Genomic DNA, 23,889 nt, shown 5'->3' with positions numbered 1-23,889 from the left:
ATCAACAGAATTTTACATAAAACATATTTTAAATCATCAAGTAAGTAGTCTGCAAAATTGAAATTTAAAGCATTGATATCACTATTTTTTAATTTCATCGGGTTATGTGAAAAATATATATGTTTGCATACTTTTGTGAGAATGGAAAACTATTTTCTCGTTACAACGTAGTGACGTAAAAATTCTTTATAAGCGCAGGAAGATACGTATACATTTATTTGATATTTGAATATATGAACCAAAATAACTGATCGTGTGCTATTTAGTGCCTGATAGCATACCTCTCTCTCTTCGTGATTTGATCAGATTCATTCATTGTAAAATCAAGTATTGGGCTGATAGTGGTGGCGAATTAAATCAGTATCTTTATAGCAAACAACCCAACATACCTGAAATGATGCTTTAGATTTGAGAAACTCGTCCCAAATCTGTAGAGATATTTGCACGTGGGGCAAAACCGAGATATTCTGTTGATGAATGATGCCTGAAACATACCACCATATCGGTACAGTAAATAAGGGTTATAAACATACCACCATATCGGTACAGTAAATAAGGGTTATAAGCATATCACCATATCGGTACAGTAAATAAGGGTTATAAACATACCACCATATCGGTACAGTAAATAAGGGTTATAAACATACCGCCATATCGGTACAGTAAATAAGGGTTATAAACATATCACCATATCGGTACAGTAAATAAGGGTTATAAACATACCACCATATCGGTACAATAAATAACGGTCACAAGCATACCACCATATCGGTACAGTAAATAAGGGTTATAAACATACCACCATATCGGTACAGTAAATAAAGGTTATAAACAAACCACCATATCAGTACAGTAAATAAGGGTTAAAAACATACCACCATATCGGTACAATAAATAACGGTCCTAAACATACCACCATATAGGTACAGTAAATAACGGTTATAAACATACCACCATATCGGTACAGTAAATAACGGTTATAAAATTATCACCATATCAGTACAGTAAATATGGGTTAAAAACATATCACCATATCGGTACAGTAAATAAGGGTTATAAACATACCACCATATCGGTACGGTAAATAAGGGTTATAATCATACCACCATATAGGTACAGTAAATAAGGGTTATAAACATACCACCATATCGGTACAGTAAATAAGGGTTATAAACATACCACCATATCGGTACAGTAAAAAAGGGTTATAAACATACCACCATATCGGTACAGTAAATAAGGGTTATAAACATACCACCATATCGGTACAGTAAATAAGGGTTATAAACATACCACCATATCGGTACAGTAAATAACGGTTATAAATATACCACCATATCGGTACGGTAAATAAGGGTTATAAACATATCACCATATCGGTACACTAATAAGGGTTATAAACATACCACCATATCGGTACAGTAAATAAGGGTTATAAACATACCACCATATCGGTACAGTAAATAAGGGTTATAAACATACCACCATATCGGTACAGTAAATAAGGGTTATAAACATATCATCATATAAGTACAGTAAATAAGGGTTATAAACATACCACCATATCGGTACAGTAAATAACGGTTATAAACATACCACCATATCGGTACAGTAAATAAGGGTTATAAACATACCACCATATCGGTACAGTAAATAAGGGTTATAAACATACCACCATATCGGTACAGTAAATAAGGGTTATAAACATACCACCATATCAGTACAATAAATAACGGTTATAAACATACCACCATATCGATACAGTAAATAACGGTTATAAACATATAACCATATCGGTACAGTAAATAAGGGTTATAAACATACCACCATATCGGTACAGTAAATAAGGGTTATAAACATACCACCATATCGGTACAGTAAATAAGGGTTATAAACATACCACCATATCGGTACAGTAAAAAAGGGTTATAAACATACCACCATATCGGCACAGTAAATAAGGGTTATAAACATACCACCATATCGGTACAGTAAATAAGGGTTATAAACATACCACCATATCGGTACAGTAAATAACGGTTATAAATATACCACCATATCGGTACGGTAAATAAGGGTTATAAACATATCACCATATCGGTACACTAATAAGGGTTATAAACATACCACCATATCGGTACAGTAAATAAGGGTTATAAACATACCACCATATCGGTACAGTAAATAAGGGTTATAAACATACCACCATATCGGTACAGTAAATAAGGGTTATAAACATATCATCATATAAGTACAGTAAATAAGGGTTATAAACATACCACCATATCGGTACAGTAAATAACGGTTATAAACATACCACCATATCGGTACAGTAAATAAGGGTTATAAACATACCACCATATCGGTACAGTAAATAACGGTTATAAACATACCACCATATCGGTACAGTAAATAAGGGTTATAAACATACCACCATATCAGTACAATAAATAACGGTTATAAACATACCACCATATCGATACAGTAAATAACGGTTATAAACATACCACCATATCGGTACAGTAAATAAGGGTTATAAACATACCACCATATCGGTACAGTAAATAACGGTTATAAACATAACACCATATCGGTACAGTAAATTAGGGTTATAAGCATACCATCATATCGGTACAGTAAATAAGGGTTATAAACATACCACCATATCGGTACAGTAAATAAGGGTTATAAACATATCACCATATCGGTACAGTAAATAAGGGTTATAAACATACCACCATATCGGTACAGTAAATAACGGTTATAAACATAACACCATATCGGTACAGTAAATAACGGTTATAAACATACCACCATATCGGTACGGTAAATAAGGGTTATAAACATACCACCATATCGGTACAGTAAATAACGGTTATAAACATACCACCATATCGATACAGTAAATTACGGTTATAAACATACCACCATATCGGTACAGTAAATAAGGGTTATAAACATACCACCATATCGGTACAGTAAATAAGGGTTATAAACATATCATCATATAAGTACAGTAAATAAGGGTTATAAACATACCACCATATCGGTACAGTAAATAACGGTTATAAACATACCACCATATCGGTACAGTAAATAAGGGTTATAAACATACCACCATATCGGTACAGTAAATAAGGGTTATAAACATATCATCATATAAGTACAGTAAATAAGGGTTATAAACATACCACCATATCGGTACAGTAAATAAGGGTTATAAACATATCATCATATCGGTACAGTAAATAAGGGTTATAAACATACCACCATATCGGTACAGTAAATATGGGTTATAAACATACCACCATATCGGTACAGTAAATAACGGTTATAAACATACCACCATATAGGTACAGTAAATAACGGTTATAAACATACCACCATATCGGTACAGTAAATAAGGGTTTTAAACATACCACCATATCGGTACAGTAAATAAGGGTTATAAACATATCATCATATAAGTACAGTAAATAAGGGTTATAAACATACCACCATATCGGTACAGTAAATAACGGTTATAAACATACCACCATATCGGTACAGTAAATAAGGGTTATAAACATACCACCATATCGGTACAGTAAATAAGGGTTATAAACATATCACCATATCGGTACAGTAAATAACGTTTATAAACATATCATCATATAAGTACAGTAAATAAGGGTTATAAACATACCACCATGTCGATACAGTAAATAAGGGTTATAAACATACCACCATATCGGTACAGTAAATAAGGGTTATAAACATACCACCATATAGGTACAGTAAATAACGGTTATAAACATACCACCATATCGGTACAATAAATAACGGTCATAAACATACCACCATATAGGTACAGTAAATAACGGTTATAAACATATCACCATATCGGTACAGTAAATAAGGGTTATAAACATACCACCATATCGGTACAGTAAATAACGGTTATAAACATACCACCATATCGGTACAGTAAATAAGGGTTATAAACATACCACCATATAGGTACAGTAAATAACGGTTATAAACATACCACCATATCGGTACAGTAAATAACGGTTATAAACATACCACCATATCGGTACAGTAAATAACGGTTATAAACATACCACCATATCGGTACAGTAAATAAGGGTTATAAACATACCACCATATCGGTACAGTAAATAACGGTTATAAACATACCACCATATCGGTACAGTAAATAAGGGTTATAAACATACCACCATATCGGTACAGTAAATAAGGGTTATAAACATACCACCATATAGGTACAGTAAATAACGTTCATAAACATACCACCATATCGGTGCAGTAAATAAGGGTTATAAACATACCACCATATCGGTACAGTAAATAACGTTCATAAACATACCACCATATCGGTACGGTAAATAACGGTTATAAACATACCACCATATCGGTACAGTAAATAAGGGTTATAAACATACCACCATATCAGTACAGTAAATAAGGGTTATAAACATACCACCATATCGGTACAATAAATAACGGTCATAAACATACCACCATATCGGTACAGTAAATAAGGGTTATAAACATACCACCATATCGGTACAGTAAATAACGGTTATAAATTTAACCTTATCGGTACGGTAAATAAGGGTTATAAACATATCACCATATCGGTACAGTAAATAAGGGTTATAAACATACCACCATATCGGTACGGTAAATAAGGGTTATAAACATACCACCATATCGGTACAGTAAATAAGGGTTATAAACATATCATCATATAAGTACAGTAAATAAGGGTTATAAACATACCACCATATCGGTACAGTAAATAACGGTTATAAACATACCACCATATCGGTACAGTAAATAAGGGTTATAAACATACCACCATATCGGTACAATAAATAACGGTTATAAACATACCACCATATCGGTACAGTAAATAACGGTTATAAACATACCACCATATCGGTACAGTAAATAAGGGTTATAAACATACCACCATATCGGTACAGTAAATAACGGTTATAAACATAACCTTATCGGTACAGTAAATAAGGGTTATAAACATACCATCATATCGGTACAGTAAATAAGGGTTATAAACATACCACCATATCGGTACAGTAAATAAGGGTTATAAACATATCACCAATATCGGTACAGTAAATAAGGGTTATAAACATACCACCATATCGGTACAGTAAATAACGGTTATAAACATACCACCATATCGGTACAGTAAATAACGGTTATAAACATACCACCATATCGGTACGGTAAATAACGGTTATAAACATACCACCATATCGGTACAGTAAATAAGGGTTATAAACATACCACCATATCAGTACAGTAAATAACGGTTATAAACATACCACCATATCGGTACAGTAAATAACGGTTATAAACATACCACCATATCGGTACAGTAAATAAGGGTTATAAACATACCACCATATCGGTACAGTAAATAACGGTTATAAACATAACACCATATCGGTACAGTAAATTAGGGTTATAAGCATACCATCATATCGGTACAGTAAATAAGGGTTATAAACATACCACCATATCGGTACAGTAAATAAGGGTTATAAACATATCACCATATCGGTACAGTAAATAAGGGTTATAAACATACCACCATATCGGTACAGTAAATAACGGTTATAAACATAACACCATATCGGTACAGTAAATAACGGTTATAAACATACCACCATATCGGTACGGTAAATAAGGGTTATAAACATACCACCATATCGGTACAGTAAATAACGGTTATAAACATACCACCATATCGATACAGTAAATAACGGTTATAAACATACCACCATATCGGTACAGTAAATAAGGGTTATAAACATACCACCATATCGGTACAGTAAATAAGGGTTATAAACATATCATCATATAAGTACAGTAAATAAGGGTTATAAACATACCACCATATCGGTACAGTAAATAACGGTTATAAACATACCACCATATCGGTACAGTAAATAAGGGTTATAAACATACCACCATATCGGTACAGTAAATAAGGGTTATAAACATATCATCATATAAGTACAGTAAATAAGGGTTATAAACATACCACCATATCGGTACAGTAAATAAGGGTTATAAACATATCATCATATCGGTACAGTAAATAAGGGTTATAAACATACCACCATATCGGTACAGTAAATATGGGTTATAAACATACCACCATATCGGTACAGTAAATAACGGTTATAAACATACCACCATATAGGTACAGTAAATAACGGTTATAAACATACCACCATATCGGTACAGTAAATAAGGGTTTTAAACATACCACCATATCGGTACAGTAAATAAGGGTTATAAACATATCATCATATAAGTACAGTAAATAAGGGTTATAAACATACCACCATATCGGTACAGTAAATAACGGTTATAAACATACCACCATATCGGTACAGTAAATAACGGTTATAAACATACCACCATATCGGTACAGTAAATAAGGGTTATAAACATATCACCATATCGGTACAGTAAATAACGTTTATAAACATATCATCATATAAGTACAGTAAATAAGGGTTATAAACATACCACCATGTCGATACAGTAAATAAGGGTTATAAACATACCACCATATCGGTACAGTAAATAAGGGTTATAAACATACCACCATATCGGTACAGTAAATAACGGTTATAAACATACCACCATATAGGTACAGTAAATAACGGTTATAAACATACCACCATATCGGTACAGTAAATAACGGTTATAAACATACCACCATATCGGTACAGTAAATAAGGGTTATAAACATACCACCATATCGGTACAGTAAATAAGGGTTATAAACATACCACCATATCGGTACAGTAAATAAGGGTTATAAACATACCACCATATCGGTACAGTAAATAAGGGTTATAAACATACCACCATATCGGTACAGTAAATAACGGTTATAAACATACCACCATATCGGTACAGTAAATAACGGTTATAAACATACCACCATATCGGTACAGTAAATAAGTAAAATAACATCGGTACGTAATAAGGTTATAAACATACCACCATATCGGTACAGTAAATAAGGGTTATAAACATACCACCATATCGGTACAGTAAATAAGGGTTATAAACATACCACCATATCGGTACAGTAAATAAGGTTATAAACATACCACCATATCGGTACAGTAAATAAGGGTTATAAACATACCACCATATCGGTACAGTAAATAAGGGTTATAAACATACCACCATATCGGTACAGTAAATAACGGTTATAAACATACCACCATATCGGTACAGTAAATAAGGGTTATAAACATACCACCATATCGGTACAGTAAATAAGGTTATAAACATACCACCATATCGGTACAGTAAATAACGGTTATAAACATACACCATATCGGTACAGTAAATAAGGGTTATAAACATACCACCATATCGGTACAGTAAATAAGGGTTATAAACATACCACCATATCGGTACAGTAAATAACGGTCATAAAACATACCACCATATCGGTACAGTAAATAAGGGTTATAAACATACCACACATATCGGTACAGTAAATAAGGGTTATAAACATACCACCATATCGGTACAGTAAATAAGGGTTATAAACATACCACCATATCGGTACAGTAAATAAGGGTTATAAACATACCACCATATCGGTACAGTAAATAAGGGTTATAAACATACCACCATATCGGTACGTAAATAAGGGTTATAAACATATCACCATATCGGTACAGTAAATAAGGGTTATAAACATACCACCATATCGGTACAGTAAATAAGGGTTATAAACATACCACCATATCGGTACAGTAAATAAGGGTTATAAACATATCATCATATAAGTACAGTAAATAAGGGTTATAAACATACCACCATATCGGTACAGTAAATAACGGTTATAAACATACCACCATATCGGTACAGTAAATAACGGTTATAAACATACCACCATATCGGTACAGTAAATAACGGTTATAAACATACCACCATATAGGTACAGTAAATAAGGGTTATAAACATACCACCATATCGGTACAGTAAATAACGGTTATAAACATACCACCATATCGGTACAGTAAATAAGGGTTATAAACATACCACCATATCGGTACAGTAAATATCGGTTATAAGCATAACACCATATCGGTACAGTAATTAACAGTTGTAGATAATGAGAATTGTTAAAATGAGAACCTACCACGGTAGAACATCTTCAACGCGCTACCAGGCTCTGCTATCTGAAATAAGAAGAGTCAGATGTCGTGAAACTTGATTTCTTTATCGCTAATTAAAATTTACAATTATCCATTGGGTTGCATATATTTTTCACTTAACTTTTGCAATATTATTCTATGGACAATTTTACATGCAAGTTAAGGAATTCATTTTTAAGAAAACTTGTTGAAATTGGGGCCATGGTCACGAATCAAGTCAAAAACAGCTTTAGGTTTAGACTCATCACTTAGGCAATAACAGATCATAAAATGTTACGCCATTTTTGTTTGGCTAAGCAATGCCTCAAGTTTAAGATAAACTTGAGATAACCATATATTTTCTTTGTCTTTAGCTTATACAAAATTCACCTTAAGATCTGTATGCACATTTATGACTTAGATATAAGGAGAGCAGTTCAACGAATTTAAAATATTTAAAGCGACCAATTGAAGCCATAAAACTTGATTAAATAAAACAATGTTCATACGAAATGTCACAGAAAAATTACTACGGATGACTTTAAGTGTAGTATTTTTTCCATCTGTTGTTGCATATTGTGGAGTAACCTGAGCCTCCCTTGTGGATAAGTATCCATTGTGACGTCATTATTTTGAGAGCGAAATTCACGTCGTTTTCTCAAAAGAAGCATGACGTTACACTCGTAACAGATGACGTCGTTATCAATACCTATCCACAAGGAGGGCAGATAACTCTGTAAAACGCCTGAATATATGATGTACTTACCGATTGGTACAAAGCCCCACATGCGTGAAAGTAGTGACTATAGTCCAGATTCTGGTGCTCCTTGTCAGTTTTAGAGGACTTGTCAAGTTTGGCACATATATCACCGATAAGTTTTCTGGCTTCTTCAAACTTTTTTCTGTTGATATGTATATTAGTTACAGAAATAAGCTGGTCTAACTCAGGAGACCTGATCGATGATATCATAAAGTCATCATTATCATCATCGTCATCTACGTCGTCGTACTCAGGTGTATAACGACTACATGAACTGGCCCCAGACGAGCCAAGCTCCAGGCTCATTGGGCTAACACTACTGCGACTTCTGTCTTCGTCTGAGGAGTCAGTGTCTTTGAAACTTTCTCGCTGATAAATTATTTCACATTTGCTTTCAGCATTGTTTGATTTGTCACGTTGGTCACAATTTGAATCGTGTTGGTTTGACAAATGGACATTATCAGTGGGTTGATCGTCCAAATTAGACGACAGATGAGCATCATCTACAGATGAGCACGGCTCCATAGTATTAGGAGGATCCGGAGGGTCCTCCCTACCAACGTGTCTATACAAAGTGTCACCAATGTTTCCCATCAGTGGGGATGAGTTCACCACATTTAATGTCCCAAGTCATACTCCATGCTGGCTTCATTCCTACGTAAAATAAAATATCTCCATAAACGAGCTATCTGAAATTCTTCTCATCTTACGCACATGATGTGAAATCTACAAATGTTCTCTTAAAAATGACAATTGTGTCTTGTGGCTTGTATTTCAATCCATACTCATTGCACAACATTTATAGATAGATAACCAGCAGCTATTTATAGATTTATAAATACCTATGACGCAGAAGACAAAAGTTTCATTTAGGTTTCACTTTCGGTTTCATACAATATACAGGTATGTACCGGCTCATAGCTTTCAGTTTCGAAACGGTTATAATCCATAACCTGAGCGTTTTATGTTGATATGTATAATAATCATTCACTTTAAAATATTTCCAATAGTAGGTTATGCATTTATCTAATGGTTATCGTTGGTTTTCTTTACTTTATCAGTCAGATGGATCTTTTCTCTGCTCTTCTTTACTTTTCCATTAAATATTTAACACTTTGGCAATGTTTAAAATAAGTGTACAATTTCTTTTTATCGGAATTTCTGGGGTTTTTTTCCTATAAAAACAAAAGAGAAGTATGTACTGAGAACTAAGGAGAATCTATACAAAGGATCCCTTATGCCATCTTGCTGTCCGATCGTTCCCAAAATAATATATGAACATATGATTTCTTGGAAGCTTACACATGAAAACTGAGACAGATCTCTTCAGTACTTTGGGATGATATTCCTAAACCTTCCTCTTGTATAAAGAGTTGCGGAGGGGAGCATTATTGTGGACAAAAAGCAGAACACAAGCTGAAATTTGGATCGAATAAAATACAACCAGAATCAAAGAGGGTTTTTGCTGGTGAATTTATAAGGTAATTTATCTGTCGAACGAGTCGGACAAGTATAAAATTCAGATTCTGTTTTAATTTCGTTTTCAATAATTATGACAAGACTGAGAAAATGACTGCAAAACCTTGTAACTAAGAAAATCGAAAGCCAATTTCTCAGAATTACTACAAAACGAAAGTTGGGAATACCCCAGACATGTTCTTTCTGAAAATGTCCATGCATATTTCTTCTGTATGCCGCGGCACTATTGATTTTATGCCAAGTTTAAAAAAGAAACATTGTGAATCATAAACTTCTTTTAATTTTTATCCTTACAAGCCATTTTTCACTTCTCTGCATGATTTTTTTTTATTTAAAACATATTTTTTATTGTCGTAAATAATTGACAACAGGGATTGGACACAAGTTTTGCCAACTTAGTAACGTCCTCTCCCGAATACATAACATGAATATATACATAATGGACAGCAGTGAAGACAATACATATATATAATATGAATCAAAATTTTCTATTATCAGAATGAAGGAGAAATGGGAAAGATGGAGGAGTATGGGAGAGGAGAATAGTTATTTATTAACTTATAATTATTTGTAAACGTGATAATTGTGTACATAGTCGATTATTTCCTTAAAACGTTGTCCATTATACACATTCCATAAAAAACATTACACTGGAGATCCACTCGAAGCCATTCCTTTCCTTGGAAATCTTTCAACTAAACCAGCCAGCAGATACAACTGATTTTTACTGTTGACATACATTTTGTATGTATAATATGTAATTTATTAATTAACTAAGATACAGGGTAGATATATAGGAAATGGGGTAGTATGCTCATAATGTCAAAACCTGCCAGTACTATCAATATAAATTTGGACTGCCTTTGCAATATTAAGGTTAGCATCATTTTCTAAATCTGCATCTTCTCTTAGTAATGTATCTAATGTGATGTCACCGGGGTACCAATGACGATCGTTTAATAATGCCTGTCGTATAATGTGATATTTTAGGCATGTAAGGAAAGAATGATAAGAGTCTTTGCACGTGAATCCACATTCACAGCGTGCTGAAGGCAAGATATTGGATCTGAAAAGATCGTAATTCAAAGTACTTGCTCTGTTTCTTAATCTACAATGGAGGATATCAAGCCGTCTAGTACCAAAATTTAGAAAACACAAATCGGTTTCTGGAAGGAAAGATTTATTTAAATTTAATTTGGATGGCCGAATATTTATTCAAAGTTATTTTAAGATTATTTAACACTTTTAACTTGTATTTTCTATGAGTAAATGTGCGGCCTATAAATTAAGCGCCAATCATGTACACGTATGTAATCCTACGAATATGTATGAATACAACCAAGGCATCAAATGCAGTACCAATAGAAAAGGTTATAATGTATTGTATATTGTGTTAGTACTGTGTATATACTTCCGTTTTAAGTTATTTTCATTTACGTCTAGACAGGCGATGACTGGTACAAGCACAATATCATAAATAGATCTAGTATACTGTATATAACTAACATATGTAATTGGTCCACGTTTAAACATCCTTGTGACTACAAATGTATACTGTTGGCGCAACATCCTGATATTGTTTTACCTTCCTCACCTTTCCTTGTTTTAGCCAGAGTATATATACATGTACTGAGTGGTGAATAATCGGCTGTTAACCAAGGTCAATCCGATGAATTATAGAAATTAAAAAGTCTTTAATTAGAATTTGCTTCTAGGCAAGATACAGCTGTCAAAGAGGTTATAATAACGTCAGACAAAAAACATCCCAGGGAAGCGATAAGGACTGATTATACCATGTCAAAGTTCCAAAGAGGTCGATAATATAGTGCATGTATGTATATCAAAATTCTGCTTAAAAATCTTATCAATAATTATCAATAATCAAAAATCTTATCAATAAAATAAGTGGCCAGTATTATACCTGTACAATATTAATGGACATAATATAGCTTATTTGCTCGATATACATCTAGATGTACAACTGTATATATAGCATTATATACGGTCTAAACAAAATAGCGTGGTAAGGTGGAAATTTTCAAGTTTAAGGTTATCTGTTACGTGCATGATTCAGTTCCTAAAAATAACTATTTCGCCGTGGGGCGATAAGTGACCATTTCGTGCACAGTTGACACTATACACTGGCATGTATATGTAAGTGAGGGCTTTTGATAATTAGAGACCTATATATTGCATGTGAGATACACACATTTCGGAGTAAAACATAACTAAAGCATTATTAAAGTTTATAATTACACGTTACGCGAGTATCACTCTGAATAAACAATGCACATATATACACAGCGCATTACTGATAAATCAAACAAACAAACAAAAAACATGTCGCCCGACAACAATTTGTTATCATCACGTGACTAAATACGAGTCAAATACGACGTTTCTGCACTGGTTCATTATAAAACTTGATATCTACGAATACGTTACAGTGTAAGATTGAACTTTAAACTGAATGAAACTTTAATCTAGTGACAATAAATCTCATGTAAATTGAATTCAAACAAAAACATACTATCAGAAACATCCGCCATCTTACGTAATATTGATTACACACACACACAACATTCAAAACAATGCAGATACACGCACACATACACGCGTCAAGGTATTTAAGAATATGTAGAAAAGGTTCCACTTACATGTTAACTGACATAGCGTCCTTCTGTAAAATCACTGACGTCTCCTTTCGTGTTGAATACTGTTTTGGTTTGAGTCATTTGACAGCGCTTTGTTTATACAGGACGTTGAGTGGGAAATTCCCTTTATTCCGCGAACTACTCTATTTTTAGAATGACATACTTTAAATAAACGCGATAGCTGGCCATGGACAAACGACGATATGTAAATAGCGTATTTCTATCTGATAACCAAACGACCAGATCAATGGAAATTACAAATCGTGTATTAATAGATTGGAAACAGGGAAGTGCTCGCGGAATTATACATCGTTTCAATCAGAGGCAGTGCGACTGAACTTTCTGTAACAGGCTAAATTTAGACTATGATTTTTGAAAATATCACCATAGACTTGCGTAAGTCCCTGCAGGGGTGTGCAGTCCCTTTGGACCAGGTGAGCTTATGGGATACCGCAGCGTCCGGCGTCCGGCGTCCGTCAACAATCGACTTTTTCTCCATAACCGCTGGTCGGATTTCAATAAAATTTGACTGGTAGCATCCTTACGGGCTACTAACTGAAAATTGTACAAATGATGGGGCTGACCCCCCGGGGGCCTGAGGGGCGGGGCCAAAAGGGGTCAATTTGGCTATTTCCAAATAAACGACTTCTTCTCTGAAACCAAGCATGGGATAGCACCCATAATACAATGGTAGCATCCTTATAGGGTTGGGATTCAAAATTGTACAAATGATGGGGCTGACCCCTAGGGGCCTGAGGGGCGGGGTCAAATGGGGTCAATTTGGCTATTTCCATATAAACGACTTCTTCTCTGAAACTAATCATGAGAAAGCACCCATAATGCAATGATATCATCCTTATAGGGTGGGGATTCAAAATTGTACAAATAATGGGGCTGACACACCCCCCCCCCCGGGGGGGGGGGCTGAGGGGCGGGGTCAAAAGGGGTCAATTTGGCTATTTCCATATAAACGACTTCTTCTCTGAAACTAAGTATGGTATAGCACCCATAATGCATTGGTAGCATCCTTATAGGGTGGGGATTCAAAATTGTGCAAATGATAGGGCTGACCCCCCGGGGGCCTGAGGGGCGGGGTCAAAAGGGGTCAATTTGGCTATTTCCATATAAATGACTTCTTCTCTGCAACTAAGCATGGTATAGCACCCATAATGCATTGGTAGCATCCTTATAGGGTGGGGATTCAAAATTGTGCAAATGATAGGGCTGACCCCCGGGGGACCTGAGGGGAGGGGTCAAAAGGGGTCAATTTGGCTATTTCCATATAAATGACTTCTTCTCTGCAACTAAGCATGGTATAGCACCCATAATGCAATGGTAGCATCCTTGTAGGCTGGGGATTCCAAATTGAGCAAATGATAGGGCTGACCCCCGGGGGCCTGAGGGGCGGGGTCAAAAGTGGTCAGTTTCCATATAAATGACTTTTTCTCTGCAACTTAACATGGGATTGCGCTCATAATGCAATGGTTACATCCTTATAGGGTTTGGATTCAAAATTTTGCAAATGATGGGACTGACCCCCGGGGGCCTGAAGGGTGGGGTCAAAAGGGGTCAATTTAGCTATTTCCATATAAACGACTTCTTCTCTGCAACTAAGAATGGAAGAGCACTTATAATGCAATAGTAGCATCCTTATTGGGTTGGGATTTGAAATTGTACAAATGATAGGGCTGACCCCCGGGGCCTTAAACGGCAATATATGCGAGGTCAAAAAGGTCAATTAGGCTACTATTTTCATGTAAATTACTTTGTCTGTGAACCTATGTATTGGATAGCATATTTGTATGGTATCAATAGCATCATTGTATGGTTGTGATTCAAAATTAAACTTTGTGAGTCAATTTTGCTTATTTTTCTAATTGTCAGATTCTTGTGATAATTACTAACAAAAAACCAGGTGAGCGATACAGGGCCTCTGGGCCTTTTGTTTAATCAAGAATTATAGCACGATTTCTTCTTCACAACAAAAACCCTTCCCCTATCGAGGATTCACAAACATGCACTAAATCTTAAACAAAATAGATTTTCGAATGTGTTATTTTTTGTAAAATTGTATTGATATCATGGTGAGAAATCCTCCATGAGGTTGTATTGTGTGTTGTTGTCATGTCAGTTTGTTTGATACAAATGATATAGGTAAAACCAGCCTAGTTTCTGAATATAGCATTAATATTTTACCGAGAAAACAGTATTGCATGGGTGGCTATGTGGTATATAGCATCAGACGACAAAAGTGTATTGCATGAGATAAAAACCAATATTACATCTGTCAATAAACAATACCCTCGTGACGTCACAATAGCAACAAAACTATGTTCTCTGTAACGTTTTCAGAAAGTAGTACAGAGATATCCTGCAACTTTCATGTATTACAAAATGGCGGGATGTCATAATTGTAAAATTTTAACAAAACATCAAGGTATGAGAGAAATTTTTTCTTTCATGGCAACAACCTCGGAATCCCAATATGTTGCATAACCCGAGGATTTCATTTTGTGACCCTCGGGTAACATATCCTATCCTTCATATTCACACATATGAAAGAGTCTTATAACATATATAGCTAAAGCATGAGACACCCATGGATATTAATCATTTATCGATTTCTTTTCATAAACACATGGCCTCCAAAGACAGGATATACATTAGGGAACTTTGCCAGAATCGTGATTTTTAAAAAATCGTATGTAATGTATTGGGCGGGAGCATACATGTAGTACGCCATCCCTTTTATACTAAATATAAACATGTAATTTTATCGAATTCGTCAGCTCTATATTTCGTACATTGCTGGCAGCAATCCAGACTAGATATCGTAATACGGGTAGTGCGATCACCCGTAGGTCTCCGGCGGTTGGCACGTGTACATGTTATATTTTGTTGTTTATATGCGATATATTCATATGAATAGTTTAGGGACGACCATACGTGAAATGCTTACTGCCCATGTCAAAATTTCTTAAGATAAAATGTGTTTTCCTTTCATGATCAATTCAGAAAAATATAGAACAAACTATTTCAATCAAAACAACAGTTAGTAATGAGAAAAATGGCATGCAAGATCATAGGGCGAATCACTGTAATGGGTATTTAGTTGATTAGTCGCGCATGGAATGGGGCTTATTTGTGTAAAAAGACCTGGAAAAAGTGGATTTGGACAAAACGGACCCTTAATTGAGTTGATTGTGGAACAAACCAACAATAGACAAATATAGACATGATACGTCAAGTATGTTTGGGTCACGTGACATGTAGTTTGTCATGAGTAAGGGATAACAATAACTCGCGGTTCAGATAAAAGGTATTGTTGTTCGTATGTAATGTACATGTAGATATGATATCAGGTGCATCAAAGGTGAAAATATCGTCGATAACGTTACAGCTGGATCAACATATTCAATGTTAGAATTGTCGTAGTGAATAACTTAGGGGTGATATGGGTTCTCATTTTTTGAGTTATAATTTATTTCTTTAGTTTTTAAATGTAATATACCAATTGAATAATTCAATTAAATAATACTCAATTAACGTCTTATTGAGTTCAGATCTTCATAGTTGCTTCCAGAAAATAAAACTCAATGTCGGACTACATGTTTACATGTAAAAGCATTCGCATGACACGGCATCGTCTATTTACCGCAAGATAATGTAATCATCAAGATTACCATCAAGATAAACTTCGCTTCATACACGATAATTCAATTTTGCTTGTTACAAGTATTTTTATTGGCTTGAAATTTACTTTATCAGCGCATAATCGGAAAAATGGCGTCGCCCTTTGTACCGTTGCTTCTGATTGGCTGAGATGACGACGTAATGATTTCATACATAAAAGAGTCCCAAAATAATTTTGAGTATTGAAGAGATTATCTTTAGTAAATTGAATTATAAGGATTAATTTGAATATTTTTTAAAGTTATGAAGATGTAACATAAAATTATGAGTGTACTCTCGTCATAATATTATGTATTATGGTGTTCATTGTACCCATTTCACTTCCTGTTAAATTTTCATCCTCTTCAAATCTTTGAACAGTCTTCGTTTCCCAAGAGTTACTAGTATATGATACGGCGTTCATTGTATTGTATCCATTCCACTGCCTGTTAAACTTTCATCCTCTTCTACATTTTGCCCAGTCGTCGTTCCCAAAGTGCTACTCGTATGTGTTACGGTGTTCGTTGTACCCATCCCACTTCCTGTATAACTTTTATCCTCCTTTGTATTTTGACCAGACGCTGTTGCCAAAGTGATACTCGCATGTGTTATAGTGTTTACAGTAACCGTCGAATGTCCAGTTGTTCTTGAAGAAGGTGCAATAGGTTTGCTCCCCGTCATTATATTAAGGCCAATGCTAATGGTAGGTGCTAGGAGAGAACTCGCAATGTGTCTCTCACAAATAAATTTGGCGAGAGTCACATCAGATGGCACCGCTATATAGTTAGAGCTTTCAACAAGCACTAGTCTAGTATTGTTGTCCAGGATATTTTTGGTGGGTGCCTTCCACATCTGCATGCCTATCACTGTACCATCGTGGAACCGCCATTGTGACGTTGTCTCGTCATAGACACCCTGTATGAAGTATTTGCCTTCCGCTGTAATAGAAAATGTCTTGTTGTTAATTGGACTATATTTTAAGATGTTTTTATTTAAAATTCTGTTTCTTATACAGAAAAAAAATAAATGTGCTTCGATGTGTTTGGAGTGAATATCTTACCGAGTATCTGAGTGGTGGAATACCACTCCCCGAAGGATTCAAGTCTCGCCAGATACCCACGATCCTCGAGGCACCTGGACCTGGCGTCATTGTAGTCGGTAAAAATAGAATATGGTTTGTGACAACCATTGACTGAAGGTTCATATAGGTATCCGTCATCGTGGTCACATCTGTCTGTAAAGACATTATATAAAATTGTAGTGAGGAGGATGACAACCTGGTGTAGTCATAGTAACGATTTAATGGCGTGGACAAGTCTTAACCACGACAACATAAACAATATAGCTAATTATCAATCACCACCATACCTTAGGTGTTATAAATCCTTTAATCAGGATCCTTTTATAACACAAATATATAAATACACCACACCACTCTCCAAGCAATGTCATATATACTATACATACAATGTAAACATGTTTTACCATCTAATGAGCCTCGTGTTTCGAATTTTCTCTGAAAGACCACTACATTTTCTACACAGAAAACAGACCTTGTAACACGAGAACAGTAATTCAGTAGACTTAAATGAAGCTACAATCCCAAATAAATGAAATACAAAATAATAAGGTATTAATTTTCTTCGTTTACTTCCCGCATTTAATCAACTCCTTCATTCATTTCCATCTATTTGTTCGTTCATTCATTCACTACAGCTTTGCTATTCAATTGGTTATGAACTTGTCAACATGTGTCAGTGAATGCTAATAAACAATGCAAAAAAACAGTACAGACCATGCTTCATATTGTAACACTTTGCTCCAAGTCTATGCTGACCAGTAGCTGTTTCGGACAATAGGGTGGAATGCAACCAGCAAAGTTTGTCACTTTTTGAGAACGAGAAGGACAGACACTGGACCTTTTCTCCACAATGGACCATACAGTGGGTGGCTGTGTCTCCGGTGAATGTGTCCACAGGCTCGTTATCACAAAGGCAGTCCACTAATACTGACTCAGAATGAAACACCTGTAGACCAGCACAATTAACCATTTTAACAGAAATGTCCGCACATATAAAGAGGTAAATAATAAGTCTGGTCTTGCAGATCCGTCTTGGTTCACACTTGACGGACATCATTCTTGTCTACTGAATCAAGATTCTATAGTTATACCAGGAAAGTTAGTTATATTTCTGAAGACATTTTATTATGTTGCCATGCGCATTGGTCCATGGTAAAATCAGGATGTGATTTATATCACAAAGTCGATTTAGACAGGAAATGGCGAAGGAATATGATTAATCATTCATAGGCCGGTTAATGTAATGTTCAAGGTCTCACATTTAGTAAATTATGTCTCTTAATTGTGACAGGGATAGAACTGGGACATATACATTGTATATCCAATTTATTAACACTGACATCTTTGAACACGGTCCGCGGTATGTCGTGAGGGCTGGAAAGTCTCATAATGGCGGCACTTCCGGTGCACGCGCTGGGTACAAACAAATCTACGTGTACCATTGACACAGTAGTAAAGCGATGCAAATGTGGTCGATTTCGTCCTTGATTTTGTCCATTAGAGTGCGGTTAACATTATTTTCATTTGGTATTCTCTAGATTGTTTACAGAACAGCATAAAATCATACAGGTGGGTGATAGATATTTTCATAAACAAGATAAACGTCACTGAATTTGGCCTAGCTACACATATGTACATGCATGTGTACTGTGCACATTCAGTCCGGTGTAGACAATAGTAATATATCATTTGGGTGTCATGTCTTAAAATTTACATATTTAATTCAATTTTAACATACATATGAATTACTTTTACTTTGGTTGAATATCTAGTCATGCAAACGCGTAATTTGTTTGTGAATGTACTTGGGGGGTTGGGGGGCTGCTATGGGTTTACATATGAAGCAAATTACATGGTGACTGTTTCAGTCTTTATGTGTGTGTGTATATATATATATGTATGGGACAAGGAAGTAATTCCAACCGTGTGGACAAAACAAAATTGTCAAATTATCGAGACATATAAAACGAACACGATTACATAATAGGATATGAACAGTAATGCGGGACAAAATAGAAAAATATAAAACTTTATAGCACAATGGAGCGCAATTAACCCTTCGGCAAGTGGCAGCCGAAGGCCAGATCTACAAAAATGTATCCATGCTGTTCAGCAGAACGCTAAAATATGAGCGATGACTGGAAAGCGTGCCACGTGTGACGTCAAATGTTTGGCGAAATTTATTTATAGTGCTCATTGGTATTGGATGTAAATTTAGTCGCTTATCTCCTCGGTGTGTTTGCAAAGATGCAAAGTCCCAAATTTAGTCGCCTTTTGATGGACAGCATATGTAAAGGATAAAAAACGCGTGGAACAGAACGGGAAAATGCTGGAAATAGGGATAATTAATTGAAAAGCAAGTGATCATTTGATGTCAATTTGTTTTAACGTTCGTTAATGCCTTTTGGATAGCGGGTCTGTAGATAATCCAGAATCTCTCTCTCTCGATCGACGTTTGGTTAGTGTCCAGTAGGAACAGTGCTTAATTGCAATCACCTGCATGTCTTTCCAACTATGGATGGGCAAGTTGAAATGTCAGGTTTGTTCTGTTTGATAGACCAGCGGTGATTGTTGATTCTGACGTTGAGTGGACCAACGTATTGCATTGTGCATTTCCTACACGAGAGGAGGTAGATGACATTGCTGGATTTGCACGTCAGGTTCTGTCTGATGTTGTTTGCTCTGTTGTTGATAGCACATTCACATTTGACCTCCTCTCGTGACTAGATTTTCCACACGGTTGGAATTATTTCCTCGTCCCTTATTTACCATTTGAAGTAATTCGTATCCAACAGACTTACGTTTGATTGGATGCCGTGTCATCTGGAAAATCTGGTTGATATTACATGTACTTCTTTGAACCTTATATATATGTGTAGATTTTCATATATCTATCAATGCTTTGTAATTCCCAGTTGGTGTAAATACCATCTTGCAGACATTTCAAATAGCAAAGAAATATATGATAATACTGCATACATGAATGTACAATACATGGTCAAAATAAGGTGCATTAGTAATATGGAAACTGGATGAAGTATGTACACATACAGTAATGCATACACATATAGAGCATCTACTTTTGCATATTACATTTCATTTCAAAATAATTTATTGTCAATAACTTAAGTGTATTACTACGTAAATACTAAGTAAAATGTATTTGAGATAGTAATATTCAATATTTAAAAACGCCCAGAGCAGGGGGAAATAACATTTAAACATAAATGATGACAATATAGATAACAGATTCCACAGCTTAAGAAGGCCAGAATGAGGGACAAAATACAGAAACAGACATACATAAAATATAAACAGAAAGAAGAAGAGAAGAGTAACTTGTAACATGAGTGAAAAAAAGAAAGATAAAGATAATAAGAGCAGAAAAAATAAAAACAAAGAACAAATGTAACATTCTTTAAGCACACAACCTTTTATGCATGGTACTCTCTCATATATACTGGATATACATTTTCATCCATACATTTTCTTTTTTTCCTGCAGTTTCACATGTACATTTACAGTGTATACCATAATTATATTTCTGTCAAATACATTTTTTGATAACATTTCCTCTTTGACAGGCCCCATGGCAGTGTCATAAGATGTTTTGAACCAGAAACCATCAATTTTTTTGTTCCATTTTGGTTTGCTTGTTTGACTGCTTTTATTATTCCAAGTGATACCAAGGATTGACTGGCTAAATTTTGTTTACTTTTTTATCATGCTCCTTAATCATGTGCTAATGATGTTGAAAACAATTTTATTAGTAAAATATGGCTGTAATGTTTAAGACAGCAAACTATCTATGAGAGTATGATTTCTTTCTAATACATTACTATAAGTATCAATTATTGATGGATATTAGACATACATGTGTCTTTTAAGACAGAAATATAATATTATTGGTGATTCAAGATAAAACTATTTTCTTTTCTTTCCAATTTCAATTCAAAATATTTTTTTGATCAACTAAAGGAAATGATTATTTTCTTTTCCTTTGTGTCTATCTGATATTCAGTACATGAATCTACAAACAGGTGTTGTTTTATTTGAATTGTATTTGAAGATGCCTAAGAATTCAATCAGTTAAATGTTAACTCTTAGTAGGTATGTGTAATACAAAAAAAATCTAATATTGAAAACCATTTTTTCAATGTTTGTGTCATTTCAAATCTTTAATCAATGTTGAAATATTTGTGATAAGTTTCAGCAATTCATTTCTTACATGTACATATTTTGTGCTAGCTGACAATGTCTTAAATTGTAAAATCAACTTTTAGGATATTCTTTGTTTTCAAATCTTTTTTTGTATATATAGATACTTTTTTGTACAGGAAGCTGAAGCCAATATATCACACCAGCTCTTCTACACTGTACTCACAGGAGTTTGAAAATTTGTATATGAAAAAATATATGGTGTTTTAACATATGTATTATATATATTCAGCTGAGCTTATTTCCACAATATTTAGTACACATACATGTACAGGGCTGCATACTTGATAGCAACATTCATGTAGAAGTATTTTATCAGAAACATGGACTTGTAACTTTCAAAAATCTGTTGATCTTTACACCACTGTATGGATGTACCAATATGTTCCATTCATGGGGTAGGCCTAGGTATAGATCCCATATCTTGAAAACTTATCATTGTTTGACTACTAAAAAATGAATACATGTATTATTCTAAACCTAACATGTACTGGTATTTTAACACCAGAAAGAATATTTCTCCATTAATATTGAAAATATTATTATTTTGTAATAGCTTTTTCAAATACATGTACCAGATAATGGGTTATTATTTTTAATGGCATTTGAAATTTAGACAGATTAATTTCTTTGAATGAAAGCAAGGACTACATAATTTTAAAACAATAACAGAATTGCAATATTTTTTCAACATTTAAATATTCACTTTAAGTATATTGTTTGTGCTGTAAAATGTCTTTAAATTGACCTAAAATGCACTACAGTATTAAAACTATTAATTATAATATAGTTAATGAAATACAATAAAAAAAATATATATGTACATATCTATGGTGCAGTATCTATGATGCATAAATTATGAAGTAATTTGTATATGAGCAATGATTTAGGAAATAAGCAGAGATATGACATAAATGTAAAAACCCTTTTCCTCCTCAGGTTTTGATGTGCAATCAAGAAACTCTTAATAGATTTTATAACTAATACTTATCTTGTAGTTCAATAGTTCAGTACACGTTACTTTCAATTAGTCCAGCGGATTCGTGAAAAAATATGCACATTTTGATAAAAGCATGCCACTTGGCACAAATATACTTAAGCATATAAGAAACAAAATAAGGACCCAGGCCACCTCAGATTTTTTCTAAATATAGAAATGGCGGCCATTTTCCAAGATGGGCTTTTGATATATTTAGTGGTAATTTTACTGAAGCGTTTCGTCAATTTGAAATAGGTCATACAATATTGCTTTTAATCCCCATAAGTTAACTTATGGCATTATAAAAGACATTTTCCAAGATGGCCGCCACCGAATTAGTATCATTGGCTCCATAGCTTCTTATTTTAACTTGTGACCGAAGTTCTTCCACACTCCCCATTCAATGGTAATTTTTCGAAACAACGACCTTGACAATGGTTTATGCTGGAAAAAATTTAAAATATCCCTCTATACAAAATGCCATCCATAATTCTTGTTTTGAATAACATAAGTTTTGTTCTTCGATAAAGCATCCTTGTGCCTGCCTCAGCATCATTGCTCGGTGTTTGATGCTTCAAAATTATCGAAAGGGATGGAAAACCATTTCTGCATAGTCGACCAGTACAAAGTATGTTAAGAACACTAGCACTGTCTAGTAGGCTTGTGCCTGCGTCGTTTGTTTGTTTGTTTGTTTGAATAATTAACATCCTATTAACAGCTATGGTCATGACATGTAAGGACGGCCTTCCATGTATGTAGTGTGTTGCGTGTATGTAATGTGAAGTGAGTGTTTTGGAAGACTGCGGTATATTCATGTTGTGTCTTCTTTTATAGTGGAA

General features: G+C 34.6%; 2 protein-coding genes across 2 annotated transcripts in view; both read right to left on the bottom strand.

Annotated features, from left to right (window-relative positions):
• Window positions 1-13,261, bottom strand: part of LOC138325952 (3'-5' exoribonuclease HELZ2-like) — a 31,169-nt gene extending 17,908 nt beyond the window's left edge. Inside the window, exons 1-4 of the mRNA XM_069271971.1 lie at window positions 13,104-13,261; window positions 8,974-9,621; window positions 8,213-8,252; window positions 390-484 (exon numbers count right to left, since the gene is read on the bottom strand). Of these exons, the coding sequence (XP_069128072.1) occupies window positions 390-484; window positions 8,213-8,252; window positions 8,974-9,561 (723 nt within the window). The 5' untranslated portion in view covers window positions 9,562-9,621; window positions 13,104-13,261. The remainder of the gene's footprint in view (window positions 1-389; window positions 485-8,212; window positions 8,253-8,973; window positions 9,622-13,103) is intronic.
• Window positions 13,262-15,018: 1,757 nt separating this feature from the next.
• Window positions 15,019-18,879, bottom strand: LOC138326363 (uncharacterized). The gene is made up of 3 exons (XM_069272477.1): window positions 18,568-18,879; window positions 17,833-18,006; window positions 15,019-17,710 (listed from the first exon to the last, which is right to left on the bottom strand). Exons 1-3 carry the CDS (start codon window positions 18,821-18,823, stop codon window positions 17,193-17,195), a joined length of 948 nt encoding a protein of 315 aa, XP_069128578.1. The 5' UTR covers window positions 18,824-18,879; the 3' UTR covers window positions 15,019-17,192.
• Between the last annotated feature and the right edge of the window lie 5,010 nt (window positions 18,880-23,889).

Source organism: Argopecten irradians, chromosome 6 (assembly GCF_041381155.1).
Source record: "Argopecten irradians isolate NY chromosome 6, Ai_NY, whole genome shotgun sequence".
NCBI classification, from domain to species: Eukaryota; Metazoa; Mollusca; class Bivalvia; order Pectinida; family Pectinidae; genus Argopecten; species Argopecten irradians.
Note: the sequence above shows the minus strand (reverse complement) of the source record. Positions and strands in the feature narration are given on the sequence as shown.

What these genes read in the sequence shown, in the direction of transcription:
- LOC138326363 (XM_069272477.1), bottom strand. Translation starts at nt 18,823, where the DNA reads ATGGTTAATTGTGCTGGTCTACAGGTGTTTCATTCTGAGTCAGTATTA. An exon ending in GTGTTACAATATGAAGCATG is followed by an intron (nt 18,007 to 18,567) that starts GTCTGTACTGTT and finishes ATGTCTTTACAG; the next exon opens with ACAGATGTGACCACGATGAC. An exon ending in TTCCACCACTCAGATACTCG is followed by an intron (nt 17,711 to 17,832) that starts GTAAGATATTCA and finishes TTTCTATTACAG; the next exon opens with CGGAAGGCAAATACTTCATA.